Here is a 16,988-nt window from a genome sequence, read left to right on the forward strand (position 1 = left end):
CAGAGAAGAAGGCGGCCAGATAGACCCATTCTGCAAATGATTCTACTCAGTGTAACTAAAGGAGTCATAAACCGGATTGGATTTTTACTATTGCAAACTATTCTCATAGAGTGCAGTTTTAGCAATGCAGCTGTCCAGGAGCTGTTATCTTGCTACCTTCCCAATATTCTGCTGATCGGCTGCTGTGGGACAAATGGAGTGTGTGATATCCCTCCAACTTGCAGTGCAGCAGTAAAGCGTGACTGAAGTTTATTAGAGCATATGACATGCACCTGGGAAACTAAGAACATGCCTAGCCCCATGTCAAATTTCAAAATTAAATATAAAAAAAGTCTGTTTGCTCTTTTGAAAAATGGATTTCAATGGTGATTTTTTTGGAGGTCGTTTACTGAAGACAGTATCCAATTTAGTGAAGGGAGCAATAATGTCCTTCATTGTGTCAAGTCTCTTCTCATGAGTTTATCTTTTTTCAGAGAGTCCTTGCCATCTGGGCACCACACAGACCAAAAGTATCAATAAACCATATAAATGGGAACTGTGCTAAATAATTGTGCATGCACAAAGTAAGCACAGGAAGAACCTACAATGGTGATTAAACCTAGGAACCTACATTCTTTCATTTTGAATTTGATGCCAAAAACACTGTAACATAGTGACAGTAAGCACTTATGAGTATTCGAGATTCACACGTGTCCATTCCATCACGTAGGTCCCAAACTAACTCCTCAATGCCAGTAAGTAATAGCAGCAATAAGTGTGCATCATGATGCAGATGAGTGCGTCAGGATGTGGCAGTGAGTGACATTGTCTTGGCATGTGCTGTGATGCTTGGGCATTATTTAAGGTAATTCAGACTGCAATTCATTGCTGGGATATTGGCATTCCCTACTTGCTGTTCCTGTGATTTACCTCCTGACCATTTTCCCTATTGACTACTCTTTTCAGATTCTGAAGTAGGAACTGTTATTTTGCTTCTGCAGGGTGAAACTTGGGCCCATCGCCTTCTGGAACAGAATAACTGTGACATAGAGACTTTTTCAATCCCTTTTGGAATCCAGCTCCTTGTACAGAGATATCACTACTGCTTTGGTTTGTGTACAATTGAAAGATAAACTATCAAGAGTGGGTGCCCCACTCCATCCAGATTTGTGTTTGGAAATGCACATGTATTATCCTAATGCAAATCTCCTTGAAAAAATGAAAACCGATAGGGGCGGCCTCAGGGCACCCGGATTAGAGGAGTGTAACAGAGAGAGACAAAGGAGGACAGCCTGGATTGTTATGTGCCTGAAGTTTATGGATCTCTTGTGAGTAGTCACAAGCAGGGGTATACTGTAAAGCCTGCATGTGTTTAAGTACGGCACCATAACTGGTTCTCTTTTTTTCAAGGATATTTGCATTGGGACCATACGTGGACATTTCCAGACATGAATCGGTATTTGGTATACAAGTGTGTGAACTCTGAAACTATACTTTTACAAGGAATTTAACTACACTATTACTATACTGATATGGGCTGGCTGAGTACACTCACTTACCTTACCACACATTCTGTCTGTTTTTAGTTACATTTATTTGAGACGGTCAGTGGATATACTTACATTACATAAAGTACCACTATTTATATTGTCTGTTCTATTGTGTTGGCTTGCTTTTAAAGAAAAGAAAGGCGCACATCAGTGACCCTCCCCTCTTTGTATGCAAACTAAATAACAAAATTGCAGAATAATAAAGGCAGCAACATATACATGTCTGAACTACCAGAGGTCTACAGAGTAATTAAATAATCTTAGAAAAATTGTGTAGACACAATATATTCTTACCAATAAGCTTATCACCAAGCATATTAAGTTGCTCTGAATTCAATCCCCGACCAACATAAGAAGAGAACTGCCAGCTTAGTACTTCCAGAAGCTGATTTAAACTGGCTGTAGGTGGGTTAGCAAAGAATGCATGATTCTGTGGGAAAAAGCAATTCCAACAAAACAGTATTAAGTATACATTCATTTTGTACAGACAAATTAAGGCTCTGTTCTCAAAAGCAGTTATTTTTGTTATTGTTGAAAGCAAACAATGTCAAGAACAAGTATCAAAAATATACACCAAATGCTCACTGGACAGAAGTAGCCACCCTACTCATAAAGACCAACTGAAAAACATTCAAGAACACCTAGGTAAGTTTTTTTTGTATTTTGTATGATTTACTCTTTTCCTAGATATATACAGGTATACCCATTATCCGGAAACCCGTTACAAGAAAGTTCCTAATTTCGGAATAGCCATCTCCCATTGACTCCATTTTAAGGAAATCATTCACATTTTTAAAAAATATTTCCTTTTTCTCTGTAATAATAAAACAATACCTTGTACTTGATCCCAGCTAAGATAGAATTAATCCTTACTGGTGGCAAAAACACCCTATTGTGTTTATTTAATGTTTAAATTAATTTTTAGCAGACTTAAGGTATGGAGATCCAAATTACGGAAAGATCCCTTATCCAGAAAATCTCCGGTCCCAGTCATTCTGGATAACAGGTCCCATACCTGCACCTAGTTCCTGGTAATTATACAACACTGACACATTGCTTTGCAGAGATAATGCATAATTCACTGTGGCACTTACAACCTAAGGTCGCTATTATACTCACACACACTATGGTCAATATTTTCAGTTAACCTGCCTGTATAATTTTGGGAGGATGTATACCCATGCAGACAAACTCCTGGCTGGGGTTGAACTCAGGACCTTGAACTGCAAGCCATACGTGCTATCCACTGAGCTACCATCCTTCCCGTTTGCTACGTGGTTTTTTTTTGCCTAGTGTGGGTCTAATCACACTGTGTAATTACTTGTTTACCTTATTTCAGTGATATGGCTCAACATACTGCTCTGTTCAATGTGGTACTTTGGATTGAATGCAAATTGCAAGTTTTTTTTTGTCAAAAATGCATAATTTTTTAGACATTTACTACACATAAAAAGATGTTAATATGTTGATTTTGCGGTAGCTGAAGTGACAGCCATAACAATCCTTATGCACTGCTTTCAAATGTTTGTTCCCTACATAATACATAGTAGGGCCGATTCACTAAAGTGCGTTAATTTTTATCGTACGCTTTTTTGCGTTAAAATAGACGCGAAAATTAACGCGCGATTCACTACAGTATTACCGCGTGCGTTAAAGGAGAACAAAACCCAAGTTTTAAAAATGTTTTTAAAACATTTGCCACGTGTCCCTCTCCTGAACCGCCGTAATGAAACTTCTCCCTCTTACTTACTATTTCTGCACTACGCCAGAGTTATTTTCAGCCCCATCGTTACTTGCGGCGGCCATCTTTTTATCAATCGCGTCACTTCCTTCTGGCTTCTAACATCAGCGCTGGCCTGGGGAAATCTGTGGAGCTGTGTGAGCATGCGCTTGGCTTGGAGGAGTGAAAGTGCGCGTGCGTACGCCCTAATCTCACTTCGTTATGGGGCAAAAGGAAACTGGAATATTTTATAGGAGTGTACAGTATTTTTTACTTTGATTTATTATTGCTGGAATGGAAGAAGTCTACTGCAGGAAAGCTAATGGTAAGTAGATCTTCATGTAAAGGGCAACGCTGAACTTAATTTGTAAATAGGGTTTAGTTCTCCTTTAAGTCGAACATTGCATGCGTTAATTTACGCGCAACCACATGCGTTAATTTTAACGCATGCATTAATTAGCGTGCAGAAATAACACTAACACATGATTCACAAACACTTAGACGCGCTAAATATCGCATTAGTCCGTGCGAAAATTAACACCTACTTGAGGCAGGCGGTAATTATAGAAAAGTACAGTTAATGAGCTTTTGGCAATAAAATATGGACTTTGCAGTGTTATTTATTCAAGTCTGTGTTGGCCCTAGAGTGATACAGCCTCCAGTTTGCAGGGAAATGGTCATTTTCAGTACAGTAATTTTCCGTATTGGCGTGTATGGCTAACATGGCGTGCGTTTATTTGCATGACTATTTATATGCAGCTACTATTTATATTCGGCTACTATTTATATTCGGCTACTATTTATATGTGGCTACTATTTATATGTGGCTACTATTTATATGCTACTATTTATATGCGGCGACTATTTATACGCGGGGGTTGATTAGCGCACGTACCATCAAATACCGCACAAAAATAGTCTTTGCGACTAAAATAATGCATGCAGTATCGCGCGTAAATTAATGCAAGTATGCTTTTAGTGAATTGTGCGTTAAGTCGTGAAAATTTAGACGCAATAAAAATTTTACCGCATGCTATAAATAGCACACGTTTTAACGCACTTTAGTGAATCGGCCCTTGGGTGTCAAAATTACCAAAACTACAAATGTTTTAAATTAAAGTGACTTTTTAATTGGGGCAGAGCAGGAAAAAGGAAAGGTAGTTGTTCTTCCACGACATAAAGTTCTTTCTTTCAGCAATACAGAAAAGTTCTTCAAGGAAATCGTATATTTCTAGAAGTTAAACAGTGAGAAAACCATAGCAGGTTTGTCATGTCTCCAGCATAAGCTTTCATTATATTTGATGTTTTCTTTATTCATTTGTGGTGAACTTCCTCTGCTGGGCATTTCATGCATCAATCCAGAGCCTTCATTCAGTTATTTGCAGTACTACATTTAAACCCATCTGGGTACCATACTCCTATCACATGAACTAGCTAAGTACCTTGTGGGAGCTGAGACTCCTTCTTGTGATTTATGGTGTGGAAGAAGCACACACTTTCTATGGTAGCATCACTAGTAAGCTTAAATAAGTACCCAGTTACTTCTGTAGCTACTAGTGCTGCAGGAACCCCATTGTACATATAATCTTGTGTATACTTAGTCCATGCAGCTATGTTTTTCATGTGATTTGTTTATTGTGGTAGTTATTGTAAGACATCTGAGTTTATTTGCTATATTCATTGCACATCATTTATGTACTCATTGTAATTTCTTTCATTTATGTTAGTTTCACCTCTTGCCTAATATTCCACTAAATTATATATACTTCTACTCTTGGGCGCAGATTTATTATGCTGTGTAAGAAACACGGCAACAAAATTTGCCACACATCTCCAGGCTTTGCCATGTAAAAAACAGCACAAAATCGACCTAATGTTTTTACACATTTTTTCTTCCTCCAGAACTTAGGTAGAATAGGGGCGTATAATTTGGTGCTTTTTACACCATTTTTTGGGAAATTTCATTTTACACAGCATAATAAATAGGCCCCTTAGTCTCTTTTATTGGTGTAGGGGGAGGTTTATCTCCATGTCACACATTGCCTCAGAACGGGTTAATAAAACTATTCTCTGATAGTTTGTGATATTAGCAGCAAGCAAACTAAAAGTCCTAGTGTGGCCTGTGCAGCCCTTTCACTTCCAGAAGTATATTGCAAAAAAGATAGTGCTTACCTGAGGTTCAGAGGAAAATAGATTGTACCAAATGACAGAAGCCCATGCACTAGGCAATTGGCTTACATTGGAAATCATCACCACAGGCAATGAGCTGGTCTGCAAAAAATATTTATATATATTTATATAAATTACAAATCATAAACGTTACTTTCAGTTTATTTAAAATAGAATTAAAATATACATATAAAAATCTTGAAAAATATGCGTAACTTTTTTAAAATGTAAAGTGGGCGATTTTTTAAAGAAAAGGAAAAAGGAAACAAGCATAGACAAACTTCAATGTATTATAAAGTGCTTGTGCTTATACTTTGTAGTGCCTAATGTCATTAATTCTTGTTACTTGTAACAAGGAGCATTTACTGGGGATGGGGGGGGGATTAGTTTAGTTATGAAAACTATAAATATTTTTTTTAAGGAGAACCTGAGCTTTTGTGTATTTTCGCTTCTAGAACAAGATTTAGATATGATATAGGGATTTAGATATTATATAGGGATTTATACCATAAGAATATTTTATTTTATGGACAAAAATTCAACTAATTTGGAAAGCCTTGTGTCTCTTGAACCCCTAACAGTATGGAGATCCTAGAAAAGCATTTTCTAAAAGCACACATTCTGACAAAACAAAAATGGGTGAATTAATCTTTCTGTTGCAAACTATCAAACCAAAAAGCTATGCCGAACATGAAGGTTTTTATGCAAAGCTTGCATTTTACCCCATTATATACCCCACATTTCATAACCAATCAACATATAACATTCTAAATATAAATGCCAGGTTTCTACTGAATAGTTTTATGCCCAATATACATTGATTTACCAAACTATGGGGCCGATTCACTAAAGGTCGATAAAACGTGCACTATTTATAGCATGCGTTAAAAATGTTATCTCTTCTTATTTTTGTGACTTAACGCTTGATTAACTAAAAGGACATGCGTCATAATTAAGAAGCGATTTTATTGTCGTTATTTATCTGGCGATAACAGATTTTCAAGTGGTATTTTGCGCACAAGTGAATAACATGAAGGAGGCATGAGTGCTCACAGATACCAAAAACCAAACAACACAGTAAAAAAACCAGAGTTCCCAATACACAAACACAAAATTGAAAACAGAAAGGAACAAAGCAACTTCAAATCAGAGATTTAGCCCAAACAACCAAACATGCAACAAGTGTTAGTAAATGTTAATTGAAAATTGTCATGTTATGTCATGTTAATGACAACAGTGACAGTTCAGAGGTTAGTAAATATGACAGAACACATACTCAGCGCAAAACCAAAGAAAACATATGTGCACCTTCACATATGTCTAACAGTGACAGTGAGGAAGAGAGGCCTGGCTACATTAGCAGCCCACAATTCTCTGACATTGAAGGTACATAAAAAGATTATCATCCAGAGGAAGCAAGTGAAGTGGAAAGTGAGGAACTTCACAGTATTTCTACAGTAAATAGGGGGGTCATTAACATAACATTCCTAAAACTTGTTAATGCCCTGTTAATTGTTAATGCCCCGTTATGAAGTAGGATCATTGTGGAAGCATTGTTTAATACAGAATATAAGGGAGAGGGATGGGAGTTAGTGAGTTAGTAGCAAGTTGCAGTAGTTTAGTAGGGTTAGTGTCAGAGCATGCCTTAGTATTCTATTGATTACACTGGGAAGAAAGGGATTAATTTGGGCAATAATGAGTAGCAAAAAGTCACTATATTGTGATGGGATTGCTTATTGTAGCCAACACAATAAAAGCATTTATATATTTTGTTTAAGTCTGGAACTGGAGGTGGTCCTTGTAAAAAGGTTTTCTTCACATGGACTTTGTAATGTTCAAAAATACCAGAATTACATTATTGTCCATGAAGTTGTATGTTTCATGTCATGATGATCATTATTGAGAAGATTGGCCAAGATATATCATTTTTTTTTAACAACATCAAAAAGGTCAGTGGGTTGTTAAGTCAGCAAGACCACACCAAGAACCACAACAATCTCCTGAAATGGAAAAGAGATTTATTGTTGATGTACAGAGGCACCCAAATGAAAATAGTGCATACAGTGCACAAAGCAAAAATGTGTAAATACACCTTTTTATTGCAAACAACCAAACTACAATGCTATTCTAAAAATAGCATTTTTTAATGAAATTTTTAAAAATCATCACAAAGCTTGCATTTTACCTCCATTATATAACCCCCATTTCATAACATGTGATCAATAAAATCACTAAAATCCAATAAAACCACTAAAATTAATGCTTTTATTTTTGCCTAGTGTAAAGTGTAGTAAGAATATTGGCTTAGTTTTATGAACAAAAAAATGTAATATAAGCAGCAAAATAACATGTAAAAGGTATTGGCCAGTGTGGTTAGGAAATACTCTATCCATAATGGCAATAAAACATTTTTTTCAGGCAAAAAAATGCAGATGCGATAGAAAAAAAATCCACAGTAAGTGTGTCTGTGGCTCATTAAGCGTGTAAGTACCTTGCATATTTTTACATCCCAGGTTCATGACCTTACATTTATCCACATTAAATCTCATCTGCCACTTAGCTGCCCAGATTGCCAGTTGTTCAAGATCTTGCTGCAAGGATGCCACATCCTGGATAGAATTGACTGGGCTGCAGAGTTTTGTGTCATCTGCAAACACTGATACATTACTTATAGTGATGGGCGAAATGTTTCGCCAGGCATGGAGTTGTGTTTCACCATTAGCCGATTGTTTCGTGAAACTGATGAAAAAATTTGCCGCGGAAAAATTTGCCACACATACAAAAATTGTCGCCCGTGTCAAAAGAATAGTCGCTCATCGTCAAAAGAATAGCCACGCGACAAAAGAATAGCTGCGGGCGACAAAAGTATAGCCGTGGGCGACAAAAGAATAGCCGCACGACAAAAGAATAGCTGCGGACGACAAAAGAATAGTCGCGGACAACAAATTATTTTTGACACGTTACATTTTCGCCGTTTCGCTAATTTTTCGCCATTTCGCGGATCTTTTGAAAGATTTGCAAGTTTCTTGGTGGGCCTTGATGTTGAGGGGGTATATTCATCAATACCTTATGATCTGGGCCTGAGGGCCATTAAGATTTTTTGTCAGCTGATGCGTTTCATACTGAAAAAAAAATTCTTAATCAGTTTTACAAGCAGGTTACAGGTACGGCCATGGGGGCCACCTGCACTCCCACATATGTGTGCCTCCAGAAGTAATATCTCCTTTACTTTTCTTGCCATTGGATGCTGGGGCAGTTTCCTGTTGTGAACAGGAAGTTAAAAGAATGAAAAAGAAATTAACATTCCTTTTCCTCAAATTTGTAAGATATTTTACATTTCTCTTGATTTTATTAAATATTTTTTTTTTTTGTAGTTTCCAAATGAATGAGGGAGATGCCTTGTAGGTCAATGTCTAATTGTTCTTCATGTAAAATAATCTTAAATGTCAAAATCTTATTAAACCACCAACAATGCTCTCAGCATGTTAGAAATTCAGTTAATTTTTAGACCTGTTAAATCAGTCCTTCACCTGTCTAACTGATCAGTTTTCTGAAGGGATGGGCGTGGCCTATTTTGAACCTAACACACTGAGAACTTCCTATATGCATATATCATTATGCCCAGGCTTTGCCCTTACTTTTGGTGTTTGTAAATGTCTACAATACAATTCATCTGAATAGCGATGTAACTCAGAGCAATTCAATACATTATGTTTTAGTTTGTAAGCTCTATGAGGCAGGGACCTCCTTCCTACTGTGTCTCATACCACATGGCACTTATTCCCTGTGCATATATATATATATACTGTCCACAGAAAACACTCACGGCCCCAATGTCCAAAAAGATGCATGTTTAAATAAAATATTTTTTCATCTTTTTGGACATTGGGGCCGTGAGTGCTTTCTGTGGATAGTGGATGCATTTTTTGGGTTAGCACCCGGCTATTGCCTTTGGACTGGCGAGTGCCGATACCTGCAATGTTATATATGTATATATTATATGTTATATATATATTTATTATAACACTTATCCTCCCTGTGTGTAATTTTGTATGTTGTAAGATTGTACAGTGCTGTGTACCCTTGTGGCGCTTTATAAAAAAAGTTATACATACATACATACATAGGGTTCTGTAGCAGCCCAAGGCTACCACAGAAATTCAGTAGGGTAAATCTTTGCCTCTAAAGATGTCCCCAGTAGCTTCCCATTTTATTTTCTGCTGATTTACCGATTTACTGCGCATGCTCTGTGCTGCTGTTGGTAACTGAGCTTAGGGACTGACTTACAATATACCGTATATACAGAATAGAAATGTCATTATATAAGGCTGATTAGTCATTAATACGGATAATTACTACATGGCAGCTCTGAAACCAGTGCAATTAGAATCATAATGTAATAATCAGTCCTGTAGCATTAGCCTATTTGACCAGCAAGCCTGTGATGACCCCTAACCTTAGTTTATTAACAGCTGCTCTGAGCACACTTTGTGTCGCAGATACTTCTGATAAAATCAAATATGGGGAGCTTTTGTGGCAATGGTAAAGGCCTGGATCATTACTACTACAGAGATACTGAAACTGTAGGATGGTGCAGTAAGTTCAATATATAAAATATGGCATTTCTAGCCATGTTCATTTTTAAGGTTTAGTTCTCCTGTAAAAAGAGTTTGCATCCTATCACATCAGTTATTCAAACAAAAAAGCTGCACTGATATTTCAGAGCCAGTGTCACATATACACAGCTAGTGCAACTGCTATGAAAAAGTAATAACAAAAGGAATATTTAGGGGTTGATTCATGATCATCTGAAAAATGGGCGTGGGTACAAAAATGTTAGAAAATACAAGACAAAAATGTTAGAAAATACAAGTGAGTTCTTTAGCTCACTTGTGTTTTCTGTTATTGATAACTGATTGTGGAAAAAGCCCACACAAAGAAAAAAATAATTGCTAGAAAATCCAGGGAAGTGTTTTTTTGACAAATTTTTATACATAGAGCTTTAAACTGACCACCTTCAGGAGTATTGCCTGGTGATGTGGAAGTGTAAAAGGCCACACTTTACATTCACTCTGTTTGGTGCAATGGTGCATTCTTTGCCCTTTCTATTATCCAATTTAAAAGGGGTCATATACCCTCTCGTTGCAAGGGTTTGTGCTGAACATACTATTGTTGCAATAACAAAATAACTGTAGTTTATTTCTTGACCAAAACAGGACAAGAAAACTGAAACTACTCTACGTTTGTTCTTGTTGGGTGCACAGATAAGAAAATGTCCATTATGCAAAGGGATTCTGTGCATTTGTAATCTAGTTATCTACATGGCAAGGATCAAACTTGGATTAGCTGCATTTTCCCTGTTTATCCTGGTTAGTTCAAGAAATAACAAAAAATCTAGAAGGACATTGAACTCATCTTAAACAATGGACTTAGAAGCTGCAATTATTTATCAGTTTAATGAGACAAATGAAACTTTACATATACTTACTTCAAGGTCGATGGCCAGTCCATATAGACACACTTGGGTTTCAAAGCTTATCGAATGCAGTTCTTCTGTCACCATGTGAACGCCCTAAGGAATATTTAATATATTTCATTCTATTCAGGTAATTCAATTGTATTTAAACAATAGAAAAAGGAAGCAATCAGCTTAATGGGTACATTGTTTTTGTTCCTAAATTATTGCAACCCAATGACATTTTTGGTTTTAAAGGGTATCTCTTACACAGAAAAAAAAGCTGTATAATAAAAGTCATTTTCAAATCAAACATGAAACCCAAATTCCTTTTTTCTCCTTTCTCCTTTTTTTTTTTTAAACTTCCATACCCTTTATAAAGGCATTTGAAAATCACGACTATCAATCATATATTACCTACCCTGCCTCTATGCCTTAGACATAGAGGCAGGGCAAACAATTACTTTCACTTTCAATTCAGCACTTCCTAGATGAGTCACTGCACTCCTCACTTTTGCCCTTTCTCCTTACAATCTAATTGTGTAGCCAGTGCATGGGCATCTGGTCCTCATTCTATTACAAAAACAAGAATTTGGGAAGATGCAAAGCTTGCCTTAATAACAGTGTGCGCAAAATGGTGCCTGCTAGCTGTGATTGTGTAATTCCAAGACTGAAGGAAACAAGTTTTATATTATGTATATAGTATATATATATATATATAGTATATATATAGTATATATATATATATATATATATAGTATATATATATATATATATATATATGTATATATATATATATATATATGTATATAGTAAAGTTTATTTTGCTTGACAAACACAATAAAAGTACATTTGGAATCATTTCTTAGGGTGACAGGTCAAGTTAACCATACATTTTCCTGCCATGTATATAAGTTGGCCACATCTCCCCCACCTACAACACATCATTTGTATTGCATATATCCCCTCTGCTCACCACCCCCATTACATTTGTTGTCTTTTATCCTCTCTCATTATAAATACTTTAAAAGCACTGCTCACATTTTGTTGAGAGCTGCTGTTCACCAATTTTGTATGCTAATTTAAAGAAGCATAATAACCACTACAGCATTAATTTTAAAAATATTTTATTGAATATATTTTATTTGAACTTTATATAACGGCTGAAAATGGAAATGAACAACTTTATGGATAACTGATTATCCTGCTCTGAGGAACCTGTGCAGTCTATCCACTGCTGTCACAGTCAGTCTCTATAGCTGCCCAGTCCCAACTTGGATCCGGATAGACCACAACCCTTTTCAGTCCCTTCCCCAAGAGCTCTTAAGTCCCCCAGGTAGCGCTACCTGCCCCAGAGTACCTTCCCCTATGGAAAGGTGGCTGCTCCCACGTAGCAGGCAAACGAACAATACCTGTTCTCACCAGGGGACATACACGGAGAGTCCACTGATTAGAAAATAATTTGGAGTTATATCTTGGGGTGACAGGTCCCCTTTAAGTTATGGAGATCCAAATTACCGAAAGACCCCTTATCCAGAAAACCCCATGTCCCGAGCATTCTGGACAGGGCCGGAACTAGGGGTAGGCAGAAGAGGCAGCTGCCTAGGGTGCAACGACTGGGGGGCGCCAGTGAGGAGCCTCTCCTGCCTACCTCTCTAGTCTGTGCTCTGTTGCGCTTCGCATCGCACTCCCCTGCCGAACTGCGCATGCGCGCCAAACACACATGGGGGGGCTTTGGTCGGGGGTGATGCGATACAAAGTAATGCACAGGTGCAGGGGCGAGATGGCTGACCTAGGGGTTGCCTAGGGCGCCCGGTCGGCTCGGCCCGCCCCTGAGTCTGGAAACATGTACCAGGTTGACAATCCTCAGAGACAGAAAAGAGGCTCTGTACTAACTGTGCTCACTTTCTGGCACCTGTTTGTATCAGCCAACTACCAGCCAACAAGCAGCACCTTCCTGGAGACAGCAGCCAAGTGTAAAGGCTGATCTACATATAAACTATGAGGAAGACAACTTTTATCATAACTATGTACTACAAAAGTACATAATTGCACCATTACTGAAGCAGATATAATCATGGGACTACTTTCATTATTAAAATGTTGATTTAAATGCACACTTTAACATTGCTCCTTGCAAATTATCCTGTACTAGCATATATTTAGGCATTATGGTTGAACGTGATGGACATATGTATTTTTTCACCATAACTATGTTACTAAAATCCCTCTTTTAAACCAGCAAATCTAACCTTTTACATTTAAACTGTTACACTCATGTTAGATATTACAGTTATATCCCTGGATTCCCTCAGCCACCTGACTTAGCCTTTGATTAAAGGAGAAAGCAAGGTAAAAATCACTGGGGGGGTGTCAAATTTTAGGCACCCCCCAGTGACTTTAATCGTTTACCTTTTGGGCTGCTGTCCTGAGAAAACCGCACCAGCCCAGGGCAGCTGCAGCAAGTGTTTCCTTTTCCTTCTGTCTTCTGAATCCTGGGGTCGGCACATGCGCAGTAGAGTGAAAAGGCCAGCTTTTTTGTTAAAGTTCAGCTTTTTGCTCTACTGTACATGCGCAAATGTGCTAAGATAGAAGAAGGAAGGGGAGACAGTCGCTTGCAGGTTCCCTGGGCTGATGCTGCTTTCTTCTCACAGGAGCACCAGTTTAAAATTTTGGTACCCCCTTTCCCCCCCAGTGACTTAGCCTTTCCTTCTCCTTTAAGCTATAGCCTTTACTGCTGCCCTAAAAATTGGCATGGTTGAGTTTAGACATTTCTCTTTCTGCTAAGATTTGCTGTTGGAAAAAAAATGCCCCATACGCCATTATCTTAAATGAGAATTAAAGTTTAACACTGAAGCATGGGCTTTCAGAGGAGAGGGGCAAATTAATGTTTCCTCCCCCTGGAGTTTTCCCCTCAAGCAGGGGATAAATCACATATGTAAATATCATGAATTTTCAATTCTGACATGTAGCCATTCTCTTCTGCACTCTGGATGACTCTGTTAGGTTTTTATTTTATCTTATCACCTTAAAGGGGTAGTAAACTTTTAAGTTAACTTTTATTATGTTTTCAATAGGTCTTCTTTTTTATTTTGTATAGTTTTTGAATTATTTGCCCTTACTTTTGACTCCTTCAATTTTCAAAGGGGGTCACTGACGCCAGCAGCCAACAAACTATTGCTCTGTGAGGGTTGCATTTTAATTGTTATTTTTATTTTTTATTAGTTATCTTTCTATTCAGGTCCTCACCTATACATATTGTTATGTATGTGCATAAGCTGTGTTATGTTTTATAAAGTTATATGCTTTTAAAGGATGTTAGAATGTTGCAGCCTTGGGAAATAGTGGGAGGAGACTAGTCTATGTGTGTAAGCAATAAAGATGGTCAACTGTTGACAACTTGCCTGCATTACTGAACTGCATCACTGAAATATCAATGGCGACAAGGACATCTGAGCCCTCTGTGCAACCCCCTGAAAAGTTTCTGCAGCACCCAGGAGAGCCTGCAGTACCTTGGGATCTCTGTTATGAATAGTTTTCTATGTACTTACTGGCATCAGGTCTGGATGGGACCTCCCCTAAGAGGTATAAGGCCCTGTTATTTAACTCCATGGGCTCTGAAGCATATTCACATTTTTACAGTGCAGCATACACTGCTACAGTACAAGCCCTGGATAATTATTTTAAACCTGCCCCAAATGCTTTAGTTTGTTTTCGCAAACGCTGTCAGGCTGAAGGGGAACTTCAGCCTGTGACAGCTAGCAGCCCCCTGTAAATTTGGGTACTTGCAAGATGAAATGATTAGAGACCAACTTATTGCAAAAAGCTGTGGAATTGGGGTGCCAAATGGAAATGGTTTTGATGAAGGCCAAAAATATGCTGCCCCCTGCAGGAGGGAGTGAGGTCCCAGTTCATATACACAAACTGACTGACAGTATGTCTAATGCACATTGTTTTAATTGTGGAGGCAGCCACCATAAAGGTGGCATAAAACTGTACCCGGCACAAGGGAAACGCTGCAGGTGCTGTAACAAAATGAACCACTTTGCTAAATTCTGCCACTCCACGCCAGACACATCAGTTTATAATTTAGAGCAAGATGACTGTGTACCTGATGAAAGGCAGATTCATGCTGTGGGTAAGGATAATGCAAATATGAAACTTTGCCACTGTGTTATTGCTAATGTCACAATACCACTACTTTTGGACACCAAAGGTTTCCATTATAAATTCTGCTACATACAATGCACATTTTCGGCATTACCCACTCCAAGATACACTAACTTGCTAAACAGGATACAGTAATACCCACATTTCAGTCTTGGGCAAGGTAACCTTACCTGTTACACACCAAAACAAGCATCTGGGAAGCAAATTTTATGTCACTGAGAAAGGAGCTAACCTACTGGGGCTGGACTTGTTTTATACACTGAGATGTAAAGTTCTTGACCAGACAAATGCTGAAATACACATAGTAGACACTATCTGGTAAGAAAACCACAGCTCCACTACAAGTTAGGCCTTTCCACAATGTGCCATGGGATACAATTCAGCTGGATGTATGTGGAGAAATCTCTGTTGCACCGGAGGTACTTGTTGGTCGCATATGATTTGTACTCTAAATGGCCAGAGTTAGCTACAGCAGGAAACATTAGGGTTGATTCACTAAAGTGCATTAATTATTATGGCATGTTTTTTTGCGTTAAAATAGACGTGACAATTAGCGCACGATTCACTACAGTATTACCGCGTGCGTTAATTTGCATGCAAACACATGCATTAATTCTAACGTATGCGTTAATTAGCGCGCCAAAATAACACTAACGCATGATTCACAAACACTTAGATGCGCTAAATATCGCATTAGTCTATGCAAAAATTATCGCATAGACTATAGACTATAGAAAAGTACAGTTAATGAGCTTTTGGCAACACAATATGGACTTTGCAGTGTTATTTATTCAAGTCTGTGTTGGCCCTAGAGTGATGCAGCCTCCAGTTTGCAGGGAAATGGTTATTTTCAGTACAGTAATTTTCCGCAAGTATTGGCATGTATGGCTAACATGGCTTGTGTTTATTCGCACGACTATTTATATGCAGCTACTAGTGATGGGCTACTATATGCTACTATTTATATGCACTATTTATATGCTACCATTTATATGCTACTATTTATATGCACTATTTATATGCTACTATTTATATGCACTATATATTTATATATATATAGTATATATACTATATGGGCTACTATATGCTACTATTTATATGCACTATTTATATGCTACCATTTATATGCTACTATTTATATGCACTATTTATATGCTACTATATATATGCTACTATTGATATGCACTATTTATATGCTAGCATATATATGCTACTATTTATATGCACTATTTATATGCTACTATTTATATGCGGGGACTATTTATATGCACTATTTATATGCTACCATTTATATGCGGCGACTATTTACTGTATATACTCGATTATAAGCCGATCCGAATATAAGCCGAGGTACCTAATTTTACCTAAGAAAACTGGATAAACTTATTGATTCGAGTATAACCCTAGGGTGGGAAATGCAACCGCTCCTGCTAAGTTTCAATAATCAAATAAATAACAGATAAATAAATAATAGATAACTTTAGGGAAAGAAAAATTCTACAGCAGCAGACAAAAGCAAAAAGCAAGTTTGGGAAGGCTAAGCTGCCATACTAATTATCAAGTACTGGACCCCAGTGTACAAGTCCCACCACAGTACTACAATAGTAGTTACAAGGGCAAAATAATTCTTGATGCTGGACTTAGTGCAAATTTAATTTTTGTAAATAACAAATTATTGCTCGTTGTGCGATGTGCAGATGTAAAGCGCTTGTTGCGCGCACCCTCCCTCCACGTGTGTCCATGCATACCTGCCGCCTCTGGATCTGCAGATGTAACGAGATCGTTGCGTGCACCCAACCCCCCTCCACCCGTGGACAGCCGTGTGTCCGGGCGTACCTCTGTGCGTACAATGTTAATAATGTACAGAAAGGAAGGAAGAACCTCTTCTACATAACAGTATATTGTGTGCTACCAAAGTGTTAGGCGGCAGATTTTTTTTATAATG

General features: G+C 37.8%; 1 protein-coding gene across 3 annotated transcripts in view; it reads right to left on the reverse strand.

The window, feature by feature from the left end:
• Positions 1-16,988, reverse strand: part of stat4 (signal transducer and activator of transcription 4) — a 284,828-nt gene that overhangs the window by 62,052 nt on the left and 205,788 nt on the right. For all 3 annotated transcript variants that reach the window (XM_031893222.1, XM_031893223.1, XM_031893221.1), the window contains exons 15-17: positions 10,907-10,990; positions 5,422-5,520; positions 1,824-1,959 (exon numbers count right to left, since the gene is read on the reverse strand). In XM_031893222.1, the coding sequence (XP_031749082.1) occupies positions 1,824-1,959; positions 5,422-5,520; positions 10,907-10,990 (319 nt within the window). The remainder of the gene's footprint in view (positions 1-1,823; positions 1,960-5,421; positions 5,521-10,906; positions 10,991-16,988) is intronic.

This window comes from Xenopus tropicalis, chromosome 9, assembly GCF_000004195.4.
Source record: "Xenopus tropicalis strain Nigerian chromosome 9, UCB_Xtro_10.0, whole genome shotgun sequence".
NCBI lineage: Eukaryota > Metazoa > Chordata > Amphibia > Anura > Pipidae > Xenopus > Xenopus tropicalis.